General features: G+C 41.0%; 1 protein-coding gene across 1 annotated transcript in view; it reads right to left on the minus strand.

Moving 5' to 3' along the window:
- The window catches only part of RGL1 (ral guanine nucleotide dissociation stimulator like 1), a 142,151-nt gene that overhangs the window by 25,658 nt on the left and 90,974 nt on the right, over positions 1-25,519 (minus strand). The window contains 5 exon segments of the mRNA XM_025043882.1: positions 4,548-4,632; positions 7,750-7,853; positions 11,481-11,696; positions 13,132-13,256; positions 16,409-16,593. Coding sequence (XP_024899650.1) covers positions 4,548-4,632; positions 7,750-7,853; positions 11,481-11,696; positions 13,132-13,256; positions 16,409-16,593 — 715 coding nt within the window.

Consider the following 25,519-nt stretch of genomic DNA (forward strand, 5'->3'; position numbering starts at 1 on the left):
TTTCTTGATCTTGGCCTGAAGTGCATGTGCCAGCATTCTGTGAAAGAAAAGAGACTATTTCTGTGGTATTTCTTAGCTAAATGAAACTTTTGTACCGGAAGTTGTCTGAAGAAGCCCAGTACTGTGGTACAGAACTAATCCATGAGGGCCAGGCCTTCATACACTTTTCTCCCTTTTCCTCTCCGGATCGGTCCTCTCAAGCTGCCTCTTGGGTCTGGAACTCTTACAGACAGATAATCCTTGCTCTGGGCACCTGAGGACAGATGGCTGTCCTTTTTCTCCTCCTGTCTGTTTAACAACAAACTCTTTTAAACTCTTCTACATAATGACTAATCTTGAGTTTGCTGACTGAACAGAGTGTTTTCGGTTTTGTGGTTTCAGAGCCTTGTTCTCATTTTCCAGGAACTGTATGAATGGGAGGCAAATTTCATAATGCAGTCGCGTATAACCTCTACGTTAGTTTTCCCTTAGTCAGTTTTCTCTGGGTTTATTATGTTACCATTGCATGTGACTTTCACTACTGTACAACTACATGAGGATCTTTTTCAGTGACTTGGCCTTTCTGATGGCAGCGAGGCATCAATTATCTTCTGGTATTCATCAGCCTTATTCACCTACCAGGGCCAGGTATACCGCTGGAGACAGGACCCATAGTGACTCACTGTATGTTTTTTAATTCTCCCTGTTAACAAAGGACAATCAGGAGAGTTATCATTTAATAATCTTCTATTCATAGATTTTCCTGGGGATGCGTGAAAGTGGCCTAATATGTGCCATTTCCTGTGCTAGGTGGTTGTGAGTCCTCCCAAATTCTTGAGAATTTGCTTGAAGTGAGAAATCGATTCTGGCTGACTTGAATGAGACTGTCCATCTCTTTTCAGTCGGTAGGTCCTTCTGGTTCCCGTCCATTTTCTTAATCATCGGCAGAGTTATAATGTATGAAAATTATTGCAGATATGCCTAAAACTCTTGAGAAGTTTCTGAAAAGTTAAAAGGCTCCTGAGAATCACAGAATAACAGTAATGGAAGGGATCTTACAAGAGTATCTAGGACAACCTCCTCATTGGTAGAAAGATAAAGACTTGAGACAGGAAGCTCAAAGACTTGCTGATTTTATGACTTCATGATTTCGTGAGAAGGAGAATCCATCTCTGGCTAGATAACTGACTAGTACAGTTCTTTCAAATGAGGTGTCAACTGAAAATCCACTATTTGCTGCATTCAAGAGTTTGAGTTTTTTCTTCCTTAGCCCTAAATCTTCTGCTCTGCAATGTCTCACAGCACTAGCCCTTGGAAACTTCTCGAAGCTCCCCCAGGTTTTGTGATTGCATCACCCTGGTTCTTTTTTCCTGCCTCCTTCGCTGCTCACGCTCATACTTTCATAGCGATTCTTCTTTCTGCTAAATTCATCTTGTTTTTCACTATACTCATGTTTTTGGAAATACTATCCAGTCCCAAGACCTTAATCATCATCTATTTGGATAAATTCCAAATCTCTCCCTCTATAAACTTCCCACTACCTCCCACTCTCCAGCGCAAATTTCTCACCTAAGTCTCGCCTTCTATCTCCATCTTTAGTGGAGTTTGGCTGCCCTCCCCATCCTGTTCCTGGGCCTCAAAGGGGTCTCTTCTACTAGGGGGCAACAGGCAGTGGATCCTTCTCAATAAATGTTGGTTAAATTATCGCTCCGAACCTAATGGTAATTCCTTGAATAGGTCTTCATAGCCCTCGCAATCTCCTGCCCCAGCTCTGACTTTAGTGTGTTTTGGGATTTCACTGAACAATAGATTTCCATCAAGCCAAATTCCTGGGCCTTTCTAGAAGCTGTTTGTATTAATTCAACCAGGAAGAATTCTCACCAAGAGTCCCAAGAACCAAGAAGATTTGGTGGTATTTTGCTTTCCTGTTATTTTGGAATTTGTAGATTCTATAACTTAACCTGCTTAGAATTATCTAAGTGACAGAAATCATAAGGGGGTTACAGGTTCTAGATAATCTTTTAGAAAAATAAAAACAATTTTTTTCCAATGATTAAAAGGAAGAGCAGAGGTTTTGCTAATCGTTAGTTGCCTCAGTCATAATATTATAGAAGTGGCATGTTATATCTATCCAGAAGTAGAAGAGAAGAGAGGCCATTTAAGACTAAGATTACCCAACTACAAATCAGTATAAGCCCAGGAATAGCATATTAGAAACAGAGGCCAGCAATTTTTCGCAGTGGTTTTTTTGAAAACCTAAATACCTTGATTTCATTTTTTATAACTGTGTTAAGAATTAACACCCAGAGTTATATATTTCATATTAAAGAATGATCAACAAAGATGACTGGAAAGATACCTAAATATATATATGCACTGCCCAAAACATTCCACTATCATTAATGATAATGCACAGACCCCATGAATTCATAGCCAAGTTTTTCATTTCTTTGGGATCTGAGCCATATATAAGAAATCTAACTTTGAGCATGGGGATAAACTTCTACTGTTAGGAAAGGTTTATGGGACTTTTAATGTCTAGATATAGTTTTGCTTCTAAGGTTTCAGCCAGAAGACTGCCACCAGGCAACGAGCTTTGCACAGTATTCAATTTATCTACTTTGCAAGGATGACTCAGAGCTATTGGGATTTGAATGTGTGGCTCCGGTTAGTCTAGCTTCATATTACTGACAGGGAGACCACTAAGCCATCTCCTTCCAGCCAGATGAGTTTCCATTTAAAGTCTGTAAATCCAGGGGGATGAGAGGCAGGGAGTAGTAACAAGATCTCGGCAAGCATTGTTGAGTGTGCAGTGAAGCAGGTAGGCCAAACCGAAGCCAAACATCAGCGTAAACCGCCCTACTTATAGCAGCCACTCTGAGAAGGGCTAATAGTGGGCAAGCTGTTAAAGTCACGTGAATTAAAAGGCCCATCAGTTCATGCAGTCAGACATAGTTTCTGAACACTCGTTATGTGGCAGGCACTGTGTTAGGCATTAGCAATTTAACAGTGGAAGAGGTAAACCCAGTCCCTGCCTGTAAAAGGCTGACAGGCCATTAGGGAGACAAGTAAAGTACACAGGCAATTCCAGCGGAGCAGACAGGAAGTGCTAGGACAGAGAAATGATGGGGGCACGTGGGAAGGAACCTAATCGGACCTGAGGGATGAGCAGGACTCAGGAGAACAGTCGAGATGACCATAACAGACACCCTTACAGGAAGGACTAATCTGTCATCAACTAGATGCCTTTGCTGAGTAACCTGCCTTCCATTCCTACTCCATCTGCCCCAACTTGCATGTGCAGATTATATCTTATTTTCATTTATTACACATACTTTGGTTTCCTATGTATATAGCTTTCCACATACTAAAAATACCTTACATTTGCATAGTGATTTCAAATATTTTATCTTAGTCATCTTCAAAACACTTCTAGGAAGTCAGTAGACTAAATGATATTATTGTCTCCAATTTACAGAAAAAGAGACTAAGGACAAGGACATATCCTCTAACCGCCCAGTTCAGGGCTTCTCCCTATGGTGGCACATCTCATACTATTTTATAACTGTCCACTTCTTTCCCTCCTCTGTAATCACCTTACAGTGAAAGCTCAATCAATACTTGTCGAATGACTGATTTATCTCCTCTATGAAGTTTTACCTGATCTGCCCTGCCCCCTACTCCCAAGTGATCAGAAGAAACAGTTTTATGCCGACATGATAACAGCACAGGTTTTAGGATCTCATCAGGCTGGGTTCACATTCTACCTCTACCACCTCCCAGGCGTGTGACGTAGGGCATGTTACTCACCACTCTGAGTCTTGGCTATCTGCAAAATGAGGGTGACAGAGTCTACTTCATAGAAAGGCTTTGAAGGTAGTGTCTCCTCTTTGTTCCCCTCTGATCGTTGTTTACAACCTGTTATTTGTACCTTTATTTGACTACTGACTTCTTCTTGTGGAGTGTCTACACCCAGCAACCAGAAGGTTAACTCTTGAAAACAGGATCTGTGTTAGTCATCTTCATATTCCTAGAGGCCAGTCTAATACTTTACAAATATTCGATAGAAAACAAATGTCTGGAGCAATAAAATGAATCACGCTACACCTTTCCTGGGCCTGTAGCTCAGAATCAGCACTCTTGATGTTCAATAAATACTGCTGACTGACAGATTGAGCAATTTAGTCCAAATAAAGGATGTGGAATTGCTGGCTCGGCCTCTATCACTCTGGGAGACGTTTTGCTGAGAAGGAATATTCCAGGGCCTCTTACCCACCGTACTGCCAGCACTTGGTCCTTGCAGAGCAGCTTGTTAAGAGGGATGCACGTGAGCACAGGTTTCACAATCCAGTTGCACAACAGCGAAGCCAAGAAGCTGGACTTTGAATTTTCTCAGTCCCGAGCTTCTTAGTTTCAGCGTGGAAAGCAAAACCCCAAAAGTCTGCCTTCCCGTCACCTTAGGCTTTCTCATGGGACTGGAGGAATTTAAGGGGACCCGAGCTCCTCCTCCCAGAATGGATTCCAGAGCTGACGCCAGTGCTGCCCGGTCCCCTCACCAAGAGCCTCACCTTCATCAGGAGTTCCCGGCTGGTCAGATGGTTGTTATGGTCCGAGAAGATGTCTGAAAGTTCTTCAAACATCAGCATCCGGTCCCTGTAAGACAGATTAAGGAAACACTAACAAATGAAGAGTTAGGAGAAGGCTACCACCTTCGGCTGTCCTCAGCACCCATGGCTACCAGGGGGTTATACTGATCTCGGGAGCAGTGGGCGGGAGGAGCAGATGAAGCCAATGACTTTGTCAAGCAGGGTGGTTTTTTTTAAAAAGGTGGATGTGCTCACCTGTGTGAAGAGAGGGATATTTTCTAAATATGTGTTATAATCATAAAAATGGATTGTCAACTCGGGGCATTAAGTTGTTCAATTGGGACATGCTCTCTTCAGCAAGTTAAAAAAAAAATCTGTCTTAACACTACCCACATGCACACGCACGTGCACACAGTGCACTCACAACACATACAAGCGCACACACACACACACACTCACACAGAGCCCTATGGAACCTGAGAAATTATCTTGGCTCGTCCCCTTGGCCAAGGTCAGGGACTTGCCCAACTTTCCACTCAAAACTACTGAGAGTTGCCGGTATGGAATCCAAATTTCCTGAAGCACAGGCTAGTATTCTCGCTCTCGAGTCAGAGAAGACAGCAGAATAAGGACAGAGGGAGGAGGCAGAGGAGGTGGGTTCAAATCCCAGCTCTTCCCCTCACTTCCCAAGTGATTTTAGACAAATTGCTTATTTCCCGAACTTCGATTTTCTTATCCGTACAATGGAAACACGAACAGTTTTCTGTAGGATCCAGTGAAAGTTGGATCGCGTTTGTAAAGCGCCAACTCTGTCCTTCTCCCTGTCTAGTACACTGCATTCTCCACGACCTCATGCTTTTCTCCACACGCCCCTCCAGGATAACGGAGTGGACGACTCTGAAGGCAAAGAATTCACAGGGGCAATATCATCATATATCCAGCATTTTCATTATCATGAGAAAGCCATTATTAACAACTTATTTGTTTCAAAATGAGTGTAATATTGCTCTTATAATTAAGAAAACCATTAAAGCTATGTATAGTTTGGAAAAAAGTAATTAAGAACTTAATTACACATGGGCCTAAATAAAGAGAAATAGATGTCTTCTCTGTCCTCTGAAAGTTATTAGCAAAGAGGATTATAGGGAAAGTGATAACCAGATAAGATATCCTAACCCTGTCCCTTGAATTTAGCAATGAAAAATACATAAAGCTGATATGAACATGTCTTCTCTAAGGAACTGTGACACTTCTGTAGCATCCCTGCTAAAACATGAACCAACCACCTAACTAAGAAACAAACCGGACACTCACATTGTAGAGAATGCAGCTCTGAGGTTTGTTTTGTGGGAATTTTTTTTAATCATTAAAAAAATCAACTGGGAGAATGGACTTTCTCATATGGTAACCAAGGAGCTCAACATACAAGTCCACTAATTTTTTTACTTGTGTTTTAGCCTCAAATTTGCCGTGGAAGAAACCTTTGGCTGGCTAAGTGACTTTCCATAGTGTTCTGTTTATCAATCAGCAAAGAAAGACAGGATTACCCCTCACCGAAATCAGAGAAGGTTGCAATCGGGCAAACATGCATTTTAACATCTGACCATCCCTTTGTTTTCGACGCCACAGCTGGGGAGCAGTGATGAGGAGAAGGAGCTGAAGTCGGCGGGTATCGAAGATTAGTTCTCTGTACGCATCCGATTTTCACATCAAGTTCCCTAGGGCCTATTATCTAATAATTTTATATGGCCCATATCTTTTATAGCATTTATGTGCCGACAAAAACCAGTCAACTAATCTCTCTTTCACACACACAGTCGCCTTGATTTTTCAAACTCGTGAAGAGGAGCAAGAACCCAAGAAAAGAGTAGTAATCAAGATAATTGCATCGGACTTTGAAAAAGCCTATCTGTCGGTTTTGCTATTGTTTGATAACAGTATCCTAAACAGAGAATGAGCTTTTGAGTCCAAGCGGCTGTGGCTTCTATAGCTCTGTAACACCAGGCTTTAAGACCATCTACTTCAATTTTTCTCTTTATCCATCACAGAATTATGCAATAAATAATCTGATTCACCCCACGTAACTGTCCTCTGATTGAGAATATGAGCTCATCAGGAAGCTTGAGTACTCTGGCACTCACTTTTCAGCGTAAATTTATGAAACTCTGGTTTACCGATCTGGGTCTCTTGCAAGTTCGGGTCATGTCAGTCCCTTCGAGATTAATCAACTCTAAGTGAACTGATGAAACTGAGCTCGATGCCTTCTACTCTAAGGACTAAACCCACTGATTCCGCAAGAGCAAGCCCACCGAGAGAGCCAGCTGGCCCCTCTCCTGCCTGAAACTGACTACACTGTGTACAGTACAGACTATAAACAGTTTAGACATTCTTCCCTGATACAGTTTGACTTTTGATTAGTTCAGACCTAGGCAGACTTGCTGAATGTAGCTGGCCTTGTTTGTAGCCATGACACATTTGCGGGCCTCTCAATCTGCACTGACGTGGGACCAGAGCTGCCTCCTCACCTTTCCCTCTTTGGCAGAAAGTTCTCTGGTCTACAAGGGAAGCTCTGGAAATGGAGGAAAGAGCGACAGTGAAATAAGAAGGATGTTAAATTGTTCATTGTTCCAAAGGTGATACTGAGAAATACTAAGAAAATTAATATAGAATATGGCCAGTTAGTAAATGTAGCTAACTGGTAAGGAACACTTAGAGACTTGTAAGATCACTAAGATAGCTTTTCATATGCTAAAGTAGAAACTAACTAAATAGATTCCTACTGAACAGCAAGAACTAACGTCCTATCTGTGCATCTTGGAATACCTTCGGGCTTTGGAATGCGGCTGAAAAACAACCAGAAATAATGGCAAATCGCTATCACTTCCTTGTTCAGCAAACTTAGCCCTCAAAAACCAGATAATAAGCAAGCACATCCTTAAAGTCATCCCAAAAGCCAACAACCTTGGCTTTGGCACACTTTGAGAATGGATGTGATTTCTGCAGTGGCCCTGCGACAAATTCAATAATGATTACATGTAAAATGCACCCTACTAGAGCACACACAGGCTTTCAAATATGCTTCTCTCGTTATACAATACGCGCTTTGAAGGTGAGGACCCACACCATTTATGCAGCCGCTAATCACCCCAGCCAAAGAAAGTAGACCAGACACTTGGGAACTTACTTTGGGACCGCGGCCCAAGTCTTTTTTAACCGATAGATGGAATTGGACTGCAGTGCCGAAACGATGGCCCTCAAGGAGGAAAAATTCTTCAGGATTCTACATTCCTGTATGGAGAGTGATTAAAACATAAAAGGCATTTAAATATCAATAATACAGTGAGTTAGTGGTTTCCTGTTTTAGAGGTATCACAGCTGCTACGAATTCTTACCACGAAATAGGCAGCTGTATAAATACCGAACATCAAAAAGTGGTTCCCTACTCCCACCCCAGTCACCGAAACGCTTTATAGATTTTGGCACCGTATACTTGTTTTGCTCTCCTTTAATATATTTTTTGCGCTGTTGTTACAGTTTTATAGCTTCCAGCTTTCCTAGTGAAAACACGAATGGAGGTGAGTCTGCAAAGCTATGCTAGAGAAAGCAAGCCTTCTTCTGCTGGAAGCTCACAGATGCCCTAAAAATACACATGAGAGACCACTACATCCTGTAGACCCACAAAGTGAATTGGGCAGCAGCCGCTTTGAGGTCAGATGGTATCGAACATGCCATGACCAACCCTTGTCCAGAGAGGTGTATATAACTTGGCAATAAAAATTCACCACAAGTTGAACTTTGGCTTTTATGCTCCTAGCCAAGGGGGAATATTTTTATACACATTCATTTAGTTTCAAATTGGCTTGTGCCACAATCATAAACATTCAGAAACACCTTGATACTTCAAATGTTTCTAAAATAACTTGGACTTTTAAAATTAAATTCATTTTGGCAGTGTTTTAAAACAAAATAGAAGGAAAAAAAAAAAACAACAGGAAACATTCTGGATGTCATTTTCTGGGTAAGGAGAAAGGCTCCCTGATCCCAAAACTCAAGCTACCACACGGAGTCTACAGCCTCAGCAGCCAGTGACTGTGGAGTCAAAGGCCTGCTGAATGAATGGCAAGGACAGCAAAACAGTCAGGGGGAGAGTCCCATGCATGGCTGGCATGGGGAAGATGGCAACATGGAGAGAGTAGACTATGCCTTATGTCAAAGGAGATGCTTATACAGGCATATGGGCTTACAATACAAACACTACTTACAACTGAGTACGCCGTGCGAGCACAGGTTTAGCTCTGTGCAAGGCATCTGGGGCAAGAGATCTCAGAGCGGTTGGGCATAAAGGCACATTGCTTAAAACATCATTTCATGAAGTAATGCTAATCCTGAATATAAAGGGAAAACAGCGTTCTCTAACGTAGCATGTCAAAATCTGGCTACTCAAAACTATGCCAAACAAACAAAACCCCAAACATTTTCTTTACAGTAAATGCCAAAGTAGTTTATAAAAGTCATGCCCACTCTTTTTTAATGCTTCAATGCCTTCCCCTTATTTAAAACGAAAGAGCGAACGCTAGCACTGAATTACAGTCAGTCTGGAAACCAAGCCCATGAGAGCATGGTTCAACAAAAGTTATGGTTCAGAATCCAAAAGTTATGCTCTAAAAATCAGGAAACTTGCAATAAATAAAGGAACTCAGGCACAGATATTTCATGCAAATTATAATAAACATATGGAACACATTATTCAGAAAGAGGCTTAAGCTAAGGGTTTAAAGTTGTAAAAAAGGCATCTGGCCCCATTTCTAGAAAAGGAGGTATCCTTCTAGGAGATATGATGCAAAAGTAAAAATATAGCAGTTAAGCTAGTCCAAGAAAACATAGTAATGTTAGATCAGGAATATTTTCTGTGTGTAAAATTATCATTTTTCAAACATCCCCTCGATAGAATTTGTGGTTATAATGCGGGAAAAGTAAAATAAATCTTGGCAGGAAACCACCTGTGAGTTTCGTGACTTGATTGAGTTAGCCTACGCAATTTCAAGGGGCACAAATTCTCAACATGAGGAAACTGTATCACCAAGATAAGGACCCTTGACTTTTAAGCACATGCTATGAGATCTGGAATATACTTCAAATTATTTAACTTATATTTCTTATTATCACATAAATGCACAATTTATATTTACTATGGACCGAAAGTCCTTGTTTGAGCCACGCTATTATACATACGGATACTACAGTCTTGTTATAGATCTTCTAAGCAGTTGAATAGATTAAAGGTAGACCATTTTCTTTTGAGACATATGGAAGACTGTAAATAATATGGCATTTATGATAAAAATAATAATATTTTCTCATTCTAAGAAGACAGAGAAATGTCATGCTGTATCACACTCTATCAGAACTTCTTTTGTAGCTCTTACCTGTTGAGAAATAAGCTCAATTCGGAATAGAAAATGTCTAAGTTGCATAAGATATTCTTTGTTTCTTACTTTTTTTTTGTACATTAAAAAGTCTGTGGTAACAGACTGCCTAAAAACTCAAAATAATACAAATTCTCTGGTATTTTTACGGCCTCGCTCTTTAATCAAAGACAATGTGAACATTTAAGCATTATGCCCTATGGAGAGGGTTTTTTTTTTTTTTTCTCTAAGCCCCTCTCCATATATATAATGGGATAGAAAGCAAAATGTGCTTTGACTCAACATGAAGAAACTATATCACCAAGATAAGGACCCTTGACTTTTAAGCACGTGCTATGAGATCTAGAATATACTTCAAATTATTTAACTTATATTTAACTTATTCAACAAATTATTTAACTTATTATCACATAAATTATATATATATAATGGGATAGAAAGCAAAATGTGCTTTGGTTGAGGGATGACCCATATAGGCCAGAACATGAACTAACAGGATATTTATGCAATACTTCTTTTACAAAATTGTTGTTAATTGCATAGCTTTAGCTGATGTGATTTCTTCTGCCTAGGGGGAAAAAAATACCAAAAATTCCATCTGTTATCCAAAGCTAGAGTCAAATGTCATCGGATCCGTGAGGGCTTCCTGGTCACGCGCAGTCGGAAGTGAGTTTTCCTCCCTCCGCTTTTGCAGCACTTATCTCATAGGGCCCTACTCCTCTTAATCGACTGTGTTTATCCTACCCGCAGCCCCAAAATGTATACGATTGTGGCTTACACACATGTAGATGCTCATGAAATACGTGGTGACCAGCTGACTAAATACTGTTCACCTTTTCTCAGTGATGAAATAAGATGCTGATAAGTGAAGGTCACATGGCACGTATGCAGCTGATCCAAGAGACCAGACTGACACTCAGTAGAATGTGATTCAGGCCAAGGAACAGGCTCTGCTTCTCCGACTGCAGATATAAGCCCCTCAGAAAAGCCCCAGACTGATATGAAATCTCTGTATCTCAGTCCTTTAGAAAAAGGATTCAGGATTCTGAGAAGGTACCGGATCCTCAAATCTCCTGGAGATGAAGTGCATGCGGAATCACTCTGGGTTGAAGAGCAGTCTGTTTGACACTTAACTGTCAGTTTATATTTACTGAACACGGGGCAGAACCAACACTCGGTCTGTGACTACAAAGGAAAAAGCCGACGGAATGTCTCCCCCTGAAGAAGCAGCACTGTGGGGCTCCGTGAGCAGAAAGAAGTGAGCAATGGGACAACTGTTCCCACAGAGGGAAGATAAATAAGCTCCTGAGTTAAGAAAGGCAACTTTCATACTTCAGAAGAACAACAATAACAGCAGCAAAACCCAATGGGCCCTCGCGTACGGTCTTTCAATTGCCTTTCGACCAAATGGATAAACTATTTAAACAGAGCGATGGAGTAGTCTCCAATATCTACTTAAGACAAAGAGTATTTTTTAAAAGGCAATTACGTGAGCAATGTTAATCCACTTCTCGATGATCCTGGCTCTCTGCTGAGTTTTGAGTTCTTTGCCTCCCAGGATGGTGCTGACAACGCATTTGGTGAGGGTGTTAAACTGGGAGATGGTAGCACGAATGGTAGGAGCCAAATGTTTGTTTTCCTTCTTATCCCTTTGAGACCAAATGCAGCCCAGGCAGTGGTGAGGCACTACCTTCTTGAACAGTTGCTAGAACAAAAGAGAAGTTGACTTTAAGGGCAACGCAGACATTTTATATGGCAAAGCGCATCATCTGGGTCATCTGTGAGTTGGTATTTTTGTGACTGGACAAATAATCCTTTTCTACTTGATTTGCCTCACAGTGTTCATTTCAATAGACAAAAGTACATAATTAACATGTTAATTGATCAGAAAAGCCCACGTGTTCTTTCTAAATCTGCTCAACTGAACAGATGGAACAGAAAGACCAAAAGGAAATTTAAATGCCCTGAAACATTTTGCTTTTTCTGTCTTAGAAGAAAATCCATACAACTAATCAAAAAAAAAAAAAAAAGTGGCTAAGATCCTTTTGACCTCATAATCACATCCACATTGTGTTCTGAGCACTCACGATCATGAATTATCTATAATACATATGAATGCTCAATGACCACCTGAAAAGTGATCCACCAAAATATAATACATGTGACCTTCATCGACGTCACTACTTCACATTATTTAAAATGAAGAAAGTAAAAAGCATATAAAAGGAAAAGCTAGTCAGTGTCACCCAGTAAAAGGTAGAAAGAGGGCTTTGAAGCCTGGTTTCCAGGTCTTCGTCTAAAAGTCATAACTAAGGACATTTTCCATCTTTCTCTTATGCTATCAGTTGTGGCACAACTATGACAACAAATGTGTTGAACAAATCAGACCCTCGTTTGTACGACAATTCAATACAAGATGTGTAAGTGTTCGTATAAAAGAGAGATTTACTTTATACAGACCATCTGATGTACTTTGAGGCGCTGATTTGCCTGCTCACTAGATGGAAATTCTCTGCCACTTTTTATGCTGCTTTCTTCAAAGCAGTATGTGCAGAAGAGCCAAAACCATTGTGATAACTGATAATAGTCTGTTTTTCTTTAACTGATATTTGCCAGCTAAGATTGAGCTATCAAATGGGACTGACGTAATCAAATGTGTACAGCTAAAAAAAATATTCAAACTTCAAAGGTACAAGAAGCCCATGTGGAAATGAGCTGCCAGATACAGTCGCATGTGGAGTCGGTGAATTTATTACATCCTAACCTATACTTTGACCCTTTTACAATCTTCCAAATAAACAGTTCAGATCTTGAAATATTTATGAGTTTAAAGGAAGAGAAATGTCCATGGGACAGAGTAGATTTTGTTTCACGAGGATTAAAATTCTTGTATCTCTCTGTGTATTGAGCACCAAGTAAAAAGGATCTTCACCCAGAATTGCAAGAAGAGCTTAGTTAGGCCTGAATTATTCAGATGATTGATTCAAGTCACATCTTCACTCTGCATTTACAGGCACGGCTTCCCTCAAGGATTTTAAAAGACTTAAATCACGTGACCCCATGTCCTCCCGGGGCCGCCAGTACTGTCACTCCCCAGGTTTTAAGCAGAAGCACATCCGAGGCACAAAGAGAACACGTACGGCATCCATGTAGGTCAGCTGCTCCGCCACGAGGTCTTCTGAGAAGCACGTGAATTCGGCAGGCCCTCCGCCCTCCAGTTCCTCTTCCTCTTCCAGGCTGAAGGAGATGGCATTGAGAAACCCAGCTGTTCATAGATGGAAAAAAATTAGTTATTTAGTGCCACCGTATGTGACTCAGTTTATAGAGTCAAACTGAACGTTCTTTTAGGGAAGAGAGGGCTAATCTTTCAGAAAACCCACAGGGAGAGAACAGCAAGCACAATAAATCTGAGTGGCGTGGAGGCCTTCACAACCTCTGCTTGTTCTTAGTCTTTATCAAGTTCAGAGGCCTCACATCTTTGACAAACCCCTGGTTCCTAGGCCAAGCACAAAGCCACGTTAGGCAAAATCTAGAGAAGCAAAGCTGGGCTACACTCAGGGGTTACCCTCGCCTTGGGCTCCCTCAAAACCCCCTGATCAAATCAAGGACTAGCCCAACTGCTTCCTGAATCCCAAGTATGCAATTTTTAATAATTAGGAGGCCATCTATAACCAGATGCCTAGAAGGATTGGGCATGAAGGTGCCCAGGCTCAGGGGAGAAGACAGGCCATTTTGGCATCAGAATGAACTCCTCAGAAATCTCGAAATGTCCTTAGAATTCTCAAAATACTTGGAGTAGCATTCAGCTTCCACCTAAAGTTAAATATGCATGAAGCAGAATAGTATTACACTAAATTCACCTGAGCCTTATTATAGATAAGATCATCGAAGGACACAGACTAAGGAATTGAGTAAAAATCACTACCATCGCTACCCAGGATTCCCAATCAGAAGCTGAAGGGCTCGGCACATGGAGCGAGACCTCTGGTCTCCGGTTTGGAAGACTGGAATTGGATGAAGTTTAGCTTGCCTCCCCAGCCTCCCTTCCCTGAAACCTCTCCCCGATTCCTGGGTTATTTCCCAACCTCATCCTCCTTCATATTCCTTGGTCTCCTCTCTGTTAAATCTGTTCTAAAGGAAAACAAACAAACAAACAAACAAACTAGCTGTATTCAGTTATATTTTAGCAGAAAGTTAAATCGGTGTGTTACCACTCCCCCAGAATGTTTATATTTTAAGCCTCTTCTCTCTTTCTTTGTAGAATAAAAGAATTTTAGGCATCTTGGATCAAGCTGGGGTGGCCTTTTCTTAGTTTTCTAGGGGGTATCGAGAGTGGACTCGACGTCACTTCCCCTACTGGGGAGCCATGCGCGTCCTGGCCGACGCCGGTGACAGGTATGTGGTTGAAGGCCGGCTTCCTTACCCCGGAGCTGAAGGTATTGATGAGAATGGGGTGGGGTTATGACTGGAGCAGGTAGAAGGGGATCCCTGCCTTTCTGGAGTCTGGGACCCCAACATGCATGAGCTAAAGAAAACATAAAACCCATTTTACTACTTTTCTCCATAGAACTCTGGAACTCCCTCATCCAGTGGAGGAATAAGACATTTGAAATCCCAAACAAAGGTTCAGAATGGGCCTCTCAAGCCTCCTGGTAGCTACTATATACATCTATCTCCATCACTCGGCAATGCAGAGGCTGAGCCAGTTCAGCCGAGTATGTGTGGGAAGTCTCCATCTTCCCATTCATTCAACAAATGCCACGGCGGCCTGATATGCGCCTTGAATGTTGCTGTGAATGGAGATGGCATGGTCCCTTCTCTCTGGGGCCCAGTCCATGCCTTCACTGTTTCTGCTTTCGACTCTCTTACAGAAGCACATAAGTAAAAACCAGAAGCAAGACTTCACTTGTGAAAAACACAGAGGAGAGCTCGTTGCTTTTGCCGGCATGAAATGGGATAAAAGCAGCACGTGGAAACCAAGCTCCTAAAATTCCTTTTCAGTCATGATAACTGTACTTAATAATCAAAGAGTTTTGAGCTTTCTTGATTAAAAATTTCCACACTTAGACAAAAATTCATTCTTGGGTACTGCCTGCAAGCCTTTCCAGAGTCCCGCAACCTCCCTCTCCCACCTCGGCCTGCTAGATGAGCTCTGCCTCCGGGTCCCTGAGTAGGAAACAATGAACGACTGGTCCCACCAGTTCCCCAATTAGGCCGGGAGCCAGGGGCAGCCCCCTGGGGAGAGCTGGGCTCTAACGCAGAGTTTTCCACTCCAGCACAAAGACAGACAGGGAGGCCCTGAAGGGAGTTGAGGCTTGGGCAGCGGCGGGCCGGGAGGGGGCGGGCGGTGTGCCCCTGGCATTCAAACATTCCTGGCAGATGAAGTCATCTAGATATAGAGTACTTGGCAGTCCGGAGTCTGGTGATGCAACTGCATTTCCCCTTTACTGGTCCCCCATAAATAAAGAAATTCAACAGGTACTGTTTGGAATTTAAGGTTATTTTCTTTGGCGCTGAGGCAGCTTCCCTTATCGGAGTGGAGGAACCATTTCCTTTCCCCCACTGAGGAAATCAGGCGTCATTTCAGGGAAATGCCTGTCTGAGGCTCCAAGTAGGTCAGCCGTCATGGCAACCATCACCCAGCACCCCGGGAAGAGGATAAAACATCATGCGAAAAGCCTGTCCTAACCTCTTTCTGGCTTTCTTCAAAGGCTGAGAGTTCCAAGCACCCCACAACCCATGGTACTGGCTCTTCCTTTGTCCTTGAAAATAGGCAGTCGATTCCTCCAATAGGAAAAAATAGCCAAAGAAACTTCCTTTGATGAGGCCATTAGAGACACTAAATGACCGGAAATCTGCCCTGGCCAGGACGGACTACAGTGATGCTTTCTGGCTGAAGAAGAAACACCTCTTCCCAGCCTTCGTGAGGGCAGGGGCAGAACTGGGTGTAATTCCTTGCCTCCTGAATGGGGGTTATTGTTTGTGAGAGGTTTCCATTCGATAGAAGGAGGGGCCATTATAAGGCAGATGAGAAAGAGCAAACTCAGGGTCAGCATGGTGCGTGTTCACAAGGAAAGAGACAAGACCATCAGAAAGATCATCGTCTTTATGGTATTAAAAGAAACTCTAGAAAATTACTTCACTTCTCCGAGCTATAGACTCCTCACCTATAAAATGAGGGAGCCAAACTAGGTGGTCTGAATATTCATTCCCCTTTGCTCTAAACTCTAGGGCTCTGTAATCAGCACTTGAATAACCTCGAGAATTTTACACCCGCCATCAATCAATCCCCTGGCAGCCTGTCCTTCTGAGGGAAAGCAAGGTCTCCTGTTCAAAAAGCGTAGGGAGAATATTTCCTTCACATGGAGGCTGCGGATCAGAATCGAGCTTCTTCCCTGGAATCAGGCAAGTACTCACTGTCGGTCTCCAGTTCTTGCTTGTGAAACTGCTCAAGAAGATTCTGTGCTCTTCTCTCTGGGTCTGAGCCCGGCATCATCTGTTTGAGATAATCCAGCAGTTTCTGTAAGCAAGGGAAGTGAGGGGGCTCTCGGAAGTCCTCTGCGCATTGGTCAAGCCAGGCCCGCAGGATAGAGGCGATTGCACTGAAAAAGAGAAATGGAGAGTCACTGCACCCAACTGGCTGCGGGGACTCAAGACAAGGCCTGGACACCGGGACCTAGCCCAGGCAGATCCCAGGGAAACTTGGGCAGGTGGTCAACAGGTAATTCATCTAAGGTTCCTGGCAATGTCGATGAAATTAAAGCATTTGAAAACAAGCTGACTACATTTTATTATTTTAAGCGGTGGCTGAGGAGCAGAGGAAAGACTGATAAATTTAAAAAAAAAAAAAAGAAAAGAAAAGGACTATAAGCTTTGGAAAAATCCATACAGAATAGAAAAAGACATGCAGAAAAAAAATTATTAAGTCTTGAAGCAACTTCAGAGCAATCTGCACACTGGATTCAGTTAAATTAGAGACCACAGAATCTACTGTCCTAACATTTTAGGAATTAAATGACTGATAGTAGGCTAGAAATCCAACTGATGAAAGGAATAACCTAGGTTGAAAAAGATAAATGCATTAATTTAATTTCACAAAGATCACCAGGGTTTCAGCATATGAACCCAAAATGTTCTCATCCTTTTGCTTCTCAAATTATAAAAGAAGAATATGTTTCAAGTGGGAGAAATAGGATGAGTGGAGAAGTTAGGTTTTGAAAGGTAAAGGAGAAAAACTTGATAAGCAAAGCCATGGCGAAGGTGATTTCCTCCGATGGCTCAGCAGAGTCCACCTGTGGTAAAAGAAGGTCCAGAATACAAAAAGAGCCAGGGGTCATTGTGTCGGCACAGTTCCCTCCGGACACCTTACTAAGAATCGAGCTGTCTTTAGGTTGGGGACAGCTCCTCACTCAATGAAAGACAAACATCTGACTGACAAAAAAGAATAAAACATTTTGAATGCTATTGTTATATGCTTCATATTCAAAGAAGACTTTACAGATGCCCCTGAGTCAGGAACATGCTGGGCTGTGTCCCATGGAGAACACTGTACTTTGCCTCTTTAATAATCAGCCACCCCCAGAGCCCAGGTGCGTTCATTGAAGATGGCAGGGACTATAAATTTATCAATGCGTGTTTTATTGACAGAGATGTGTCACACTGTTTTAGCTAAAGACCTAACCAAAATGTCTCAGCTGAAAAAAAAATTGTTTAGCACATTTTAAAATTATCTAATGATACTTCAAACAAATTGTTTATTCTAACTAATGAACTCTGAAGAGACTATTATTTCATATGTAGGTATTACTATCCACATATGTGAAACTGCAGGCTGGGCTTTCAGAGGTGCATCTAAATTTCACACGTAACAACCTCACACCAGGGAGCTGGATGATGATCAAGGCATAAAAACAACTAAAGTCAATTTAATACTTAACTTTCAGAATTGAAGTACAGACAGAAGAAAAATAAATTTATTAACCGTTTTCACTGCTGCGGATATCATTGTTTCAGTAATGGGAACATGAAGGCACTTGGAACTATAATATTCACATATCTACATTGCAAATAGATGACATAAAACCACCAAATAAAGTTAGAATTTAAAACCATAGAAAGAACTCAATACTCTCTGAATCTTTAGTCTGGATGAAATAAAAGATTTAAAAGAAGTTTTATTCGCTTTCAGAAAGCTAGAAGAAAATAATCTGTGCTCTGAGACTAATCGAAAATATGAATAAGATGAAATTAATGGACTTTTAGTCAGTGAACTGTCAATTCAGTTTACTTGTCATATCATCTATTATGTATAAATGTTTGTGTCCCCTCAAATTCATATGTTGAAATCCTAAACCCTCAAAGCGATGGACTTCTATTTTTGAGAGCCCTCACAAAACAAAATATCATGAATTAAAGGAAAGAATGAGAAAGAGGCATTCTAATATTTGATTTTTATAAGGAATATGACTTTCTCTATGAGTAGTTTCCCTTCTTTCCTGAGCCCAGAACTGTGGTAGGCACATAGGTAGGGTGACAGTCTGTGACATTTGCACACAACAGGTTGACTCTCACAGAACAGTTTTCACTTCTCAAAGCATGGGTGAGTTAACTCATACTACCACTTAGTTAATATTTCTTAATATTCCGAAGAGAGAATACTCTCCCAATGACATTGATGGAAAAAAAGAGACATAAATGGATAATTCGCACACTTCACACAATAAAAATTAAAAAAAAAAAAGAGCATCCACCCAACAATGAGACCAGCGACCCAATTACCCTAATGACCCCTAGGAGTTCCATAAGTTAAAAGAAAACCTAGCAGAAATCCAAACTTACAAGTAAAAGACAGATGTTAAATAGAATAATGTATCATTTACTCCTTTACTCCCCATAATTGTTAATTTTAAAATCATAAATCTGATTATTTATTGTAAAAAAGGAAATATTATAAGTGTGTATAAACTAAAACAGCAAAATATTTACTCCCCCTTCACTCTAATCCCATCCCCACAACCTTCTGTTTATAGTTTGGAGTATCTTCTTGTAGACTTTTCTATGACTACGTATACATATTTAAATAGATACAATATACATACATATAAAGCAAAGCAGATTCTTCTCCCGACTGAATAGTATGTTACAGACCCCCCTCCATCCACTACCTCTACATCTGACCGTTTCTCAGGGCTGCATGGACACTCCACAAAGTACAGACCCTGCTGCGACATGTGTGGCTCCAGGCCTGCTGGAGGAAGACAGTCACTGCGAACAAACAGCATTCCCACCCCTCACCCCCGCACCCCCCTCCACACACCCCCGAGGCAACCTCAGAGACATCGAATTGTAATACAGACTGCAAGACATGACTCTTGAATATTCGACTTGTGAAGACTGAAGAAGTAATTTCCGAAACCAAATAGAAAGATTAAGACTGTGACATAATCTAAACTCAGTAAGGAGAAAAGCCAGTACATGACCTCCTTTTCCGAAGTAATCTTTGGTGAGTTAGAGAGCAAAACTCCCCAGTCCCCAGAGGAGGTATGTATGCGAGCAAGCACGCCGGCTCCGCGGCCAGGGGCGGGGGGCCAAACGGCAGAGGGGACAGCCAAGATCGCTCTTTCTACCTCAGGCATATTTGGCAACGTGCAAAACTTTGTAGAATGTGAACCTTTCCCAACCTACTGCAAATGTCCGTAGCGGAAGAAAGACATGCTATGCTCAGAGGTTACTGTGTGGAACTGACTGATACAGCGTCTCAGATGCTTCCTTCTAAGAAAATAGACCTCTGGGGAGAATTAATTCACTAGTTAAACTAATACCTGTTGTGTGTCCTTTATTTTCCATATTCACAAGAACTATTTATGTGATGACTGTCACAAGAGGAGAGAGTCCAGCGTCCCAAAAGAATTTATCTATAGAAAGAGCTAACCTAGTCGGGGCTTCAGAGGGGACCTCCCCAAGGAACTAATGTTAAAGCCGAGGTCTCAAGGTTCAAGGGAGTTAGCAGGGCCAAGACTAGGGCAACAGTGTGTGCAAAGGTTCTGCAGTGAGAGAGCAAAACACATTCAAGGGACGTGGAGACCTGTTTAAAAACTAGGAAGGGAGGGGAGGCATGGAGTACGTTGAGATTTGCTACACTTATTTCATTTCTTAGCCAAACAGAAATCACACTTAATAATACCTGATTGGAAGATACTAGGCAGATGCCTTAGCTGAGAGATGCAGGGAAATAGTACAAAACTTCTAGCCACACCTGGGAACCTTCGGGGAGGTGATGCAGAGTAAGAAAGTAAAGGAGAGCACCTAGGCTGCTATTATGCTCAAACCACAGATTTTTAATGCATACGGAGATTTTTAGATAAATGGATTAAATTATATTAAAATCCCATGAGTAGTAAAATACTCTAGAATTGGTAAAATGTTTAATAAAAAATTTTCTAGGGATGAGTCATCTCTCCCATGATTTGTAAAACCTCTAAGCCAAGAAATAGAATTACCATGACAAAAGGAATAAGTCTGTTCCTTTAGAGATCTTTTCTCTCCCCAGAAATCTATTTGAGATAATTTATTGTTACTTAATCATCAGCAGAAGATAAGACATGGAACTATTTTTTAAAAGCAGCAAAATATTTTTCTATTTTAGAATATTCTCCAAGAACTGAATCTGTTCCTGATGTAGATAATGAAAAGGTAAGAAGATCTCCATAAAGGGTGGGCCTCGGAAGCAATGTGGCCCGCGACACTGCCAAGTCCTGAGTGTGGGAGCCAATGCACCTTGCCCTTCAGGGAAAGAAAGCAAAGTAACCTTGACTTTGACTCTGAGCTGGACCCTCCACCTCATTCCCCTAGTCACAGAACAGTTTTTCTGTTTCAGGGAAGGATGCCAGATAGAGGCTGACTCTCAGACCTCCGGCTAGATGGTTTTCTTGATGAGAAAGAACAAAGGAAGGTAAAGAAATTTTTTTTTTCTGAAAAAGCCTGGAATGGATGGAAACATTATTATCTGAACGTGGCAAGGTCATCTTGCAATGCTTTCTTGTACTTTCCATTGTACATTTTGGTACTAGTGGTGAGTAGGGATTAGAACACTGGGGGAGAAAGTGAAAGAGGAATTAAGAGAGGCCCAGGGAAATAAATGCAAACAAAGCCAGAGTGAGAGCTAAGCCCCAGAAGACAAGTACAGGGCATACAAGCCAGAGAGGGGCCATGAGGCACTTAAAGAAGGGACAAAGTTCCAAGGCAAGGAGGAGGAAGAAAAGGATTGTGGTAGGAAGGATGCACAGAAATACAGAATAAATATGGGTAGAAAGGGCCAAGAGTAGGAGGTTAAGTTCAAAACCAATTATCAAAGTCAAGGGTGTTTACACATCTGTCTTTCATTCCCCAGCCACATGTGCAGGCCCTAGCATCCGAAGGTAAATTCACAGAAATTGAAGAGACTTACTGTGCATAGACTTACAGCCATATCACCAAACCATAGTCAGTGGCTGCATTCTATTGGAAAAGAGAAAAAGCTAATGCCTACTTTTCATGAGCAGTATAGCCAATGTGATTAAACACAGTCTCTGGAGCAGACTAACCGGGATCCTGGTTCTGTGGCTGTAACCTAACCTCTTTATGCCTTACCTCCTCATCTGTAAAATGGGATATCAATAGATCCCTCTTCACAGAGTTATTGAGAGGCCTAATATAGACAATACATATATTTAGAAGAGTCTCTAGGACATAGGGAACGTTAAAAAAATATTGGTTATTTTTATTATTGATAAAAGAAGAACTGCAGTCCGTAAGACTGGCAGTAAAGGCAAAAAGAACTACACACAAGCACCATACTCGTCTAGTTGATAAAAGCTCTTTCCCACAGGTGTGAATTAACAATTCCGATACTGCTACACAGACATCCTGGAAATTGAATGATTAAGTAAATGGATGGCAGATGGTAGAGACCAGTTTTCTCTCTGTTGGAGAGAAAATTTACAAAGAAGCAAAAGGAAGAGGCTAGAATGATCCACCTGGCAATGGATCAAAGTTGGAGACATCAGTAACAATTCATATTCGACATAATATAGATACAGATGGTTATACAAAGAAATATTTATAAATATGCATATTTACATAATTAGCATACATAATTTCCTAGCCCCATAATTAGTACACATAATTTCCTAGCCCCATTAGCTCAGAGGGTCTAAAATAAGTGACACTCCAGTAGCAGTGAGCACATTCAGCACCCAGATCTTGGTTTCTACTACCATTCTCCAATAAAAAGAATCGGGTCTCCTTGAAGAAATGGCTGATTGTAGGCCTGGGGTAGGAAACATACAAGATGAGCCTAGAGCATCTTGTGGTGCCATAAAGTAAGGGAAGAGTCAAAAAAACAAGGAAACCCACAATGATGGGGCTATATCAAAGTGACACAACAGTCAACCAAAAGAGCTCCCAAAAGCCAAAGCTGGAACAATCTGAGCAACAAAACAGAGTGGCATTGTATTATAACCTGAAGCATGTAATAAATATCCATGAGTCTACACTGATTTAAATAAATGATTAAATAAATTAATAAATGCAGAAGACGAATCTCCCATGCAGAAGTTTTCCAAATAAATTAGGTAGATACTTCACCTTAAAAGAGTGGGAGTATAACTGCCCACTCATTCGGTGTGGGTTGTGCATAGTGACTTCTTTCCAAACAGTACAGTATGGAAAGGAAGGGGGAAACGATGTTTCCCATAGAGAAATCTGAAAAATATGACTTCGGTCAGGTGAAAAAGGCCAAAGCAGTCAGAAATCATGTTGACAGTATGTATGCTTGATATCATGTGATGGGAATGGCACTTTATCTCTGAGATGTTCCTCTCAAAGCCTCATAAATTCAGTCTAGTTATGTGAAATATATCTATCTAATTATGAAAAAAATTCCAATAAAGGAGCATCTTACAATATATGACCAGTACTTATCAGTACTTATCAGAACCATCAAGGTCATCAAAAACAAGAAAAGTCTGAGAAACTGTCACAGTCAAGAGGAGCCGAGGGAGATAAGACAACTAGATCTAGATCTGAATGAGATCCTAGATCAAGAGGAGCCGAGGGAGATAAAGACAACTAGATCTAGATCTGAATGAGATCCTAGAAGAGAAGAAGGACTTTGGGAAAAAGGTAAGGAAATCTGAACCAACTATGGACTGTAGTTAATTATGTATCAGTATTGGTTCATGAATTATAACAAGGGTACTATTCTAATGTAAAAAGTTAAGAATAAGGGAAACTATGAGGGAGGTATATGGGAACTCTGTACTATCTGGTCAAATTTTATATCAATCAAAAACTCTTGTTTAAAAAGTCTTTAAAAAAATGGACGAACAAGAGAGTCCAGTCTAGGTACTTAAGAGAATTACATAGAAGGTTAAGGACGTGCACCTTAACCTCTCTATGACTCAGATTCCTCATCTGTAAAATGAGACTATTAATACATAGAGTAATGAGAATATTAAAGGGTATACAGTACTTAACAGACAGACTATTCCTACGAAGCAGCCAATTTATTCTAGCTATTATTATCAGAAAGGGACATTGCCACTCACCAAGATTATTTTTCAGGGACCTCAATAACTCATTATTTTCCATTTCCTCACAGTCCAAGAAGGGAGCTTTATGGTAAAAATAGGCCTCTAATGATAAACTTGCTGAGGTCGTCTATAGCTTTCGTCATGAGAATGGAGTTTCCATTGGTGATGACAGATGCCACAGGGCACCAAGAACAGGAAGCGGGCACTCGGACTCATGGCCTGACCAATCTGGGCTTCCTTCTTCTTTCTCACTTCCTATAAACCATCTCCCTACCCAGGAAACAAGCCTGACTTCTACATTCCTAGCTGCTGTTTGGGGACCTTGCTCAGGGTGCCCATTCAATAATAAAGCCTGGCAAAATAAAGGAGATAATCCCCAATTAAAAGATCTCTGAGTGCTAATAAGCGAAAACGTTAGTCACGAACTATAACCTAGTTCTTCATGCAGTTCTGTCGGTGGCCCTATTACTGTGATATGGCAAATGTAGAGGGACATCTCGAGCATGAGATCCTAATGCTCTTTGTAAAATGGCAGGTCCGGGAGCAAAACGGTGAGAAGCCCAGGTCTTGGAGTCAGTTATACCTGAGTTCCAATACCAGACCTCTCTCTCAACAAGCTGCTTTTTCTGAAGCCTCAGTTTACACACCTATAAAACGAGGACAATATCACACAGCCTATCTGTGACGGTAAAAGAAGACACTAAATGCCTAGCAGAATGCTTTACACTAGTCAGCACACCACAGACTGTCGCCAGTGGTGGCGGCCGGGGTGGTGATGGTGGCTTATCAACATTTTCATCATCTAGGAGGATACAGGGCGAATCAAGTGACGGTCTGGTTGTGATGTCTGTATCCCTTTATCTAAAATGTAAAACACCCTAGAAGATTCTCAGGTGACTGGTTTTTCTTCTTTTCATATCACTATCGATGTTGTTTTTCTCCTCCTTAACTGTTAGAAAAGGAATGTCTGCTTGGGGGCCTACTCTCTTCTCTTAAATGAACAATTTTGATTCAAAATTTCAATTATTTTTAAAACTATAATTGTAGTTTCCTTTGTCCAGTATGGATGTTTTAAAGATAATACCAGACAGATTCTTTTACGTGGCGTACTACTTTTCCATTTCTTCTTTTGTTTTATTAAACTTTTACTTTTTAAAAAGATTCCTTTGACATCATAGCCTTTAACTCTCTAAATTCAAAGTTTTACATTTTATTTTTGCTCTGTTCTCACCCCTCTCTATTTTCCTCACTTTTGTTACAACCACTCAGATTAATTTCAATTGTCTTCGTACAGTATTTGAATTTTCTGGAATCAATATTGGTTGCAAACTCTCTGGGAAGATATTTTTTAATACTTTCTGCTGTAAAGCTTTCCCAGACATTAAAGAATCAGAGCCAACTTTCTTTAACTCATCTCCCTTTTCTTTAAAGTGTTTCCAATGTCTTAGATAACTACTATTTTACCAGTGACTAAAATCTAGTGTCACTGTTTACAACTTCTGGGAAAAGATTACAAGAATGACATTCATATCATCTGAATGTGCGGAGTTGAAAGCAGGATGGTTTCAACAGTTTAAAGCACTGCTATGGTGAAGTCTGAGAAAACAAAACACGCCATCCCAGAAGAGAAGTGATGAGAGTCAGTCCAAAAAAAGGAAGCAGAAGCGATGTCAAGATTATACTAGCCATTAAGAAAAAGAAAGAAAGAAAGAAAGAAGTTCCATTTCCTGAGGAGTTTTAAATCTCTTTAAATAAAGTTACGTGTATATAGATATTCTAATCTCGGCTCCATTTCAGAGAATGAAGATTCACGGTGACAAGACTCTGCATGGTGACTACCCCTTCTTTACCTTCTCTTGACTTCTGAATTCAATGATTAGAACAAATCTGTACTAGGGAAAGCTTCATTTTTCCATCTGGTTGATTTTATTATTCCAAATAGACAACATTTTATCAT

The sequence above is a fragment of the Pteropus alecto genome, unplaced genomic scaffold, assembly GCF_000325575.1.
Source record: "Pteropus alecto unplaced genomic scaffold, ASM32557v1 scaffold101, whole genome shotgun sequence".
In the NCBI taxonomy this organism is placed as follows: domain Eukaryota; kingdom Metazoa; phylum Chordata; class Mammalia; order Chiroptera; family Pteropodidae; genus Pteropus; species Pteropus alecto.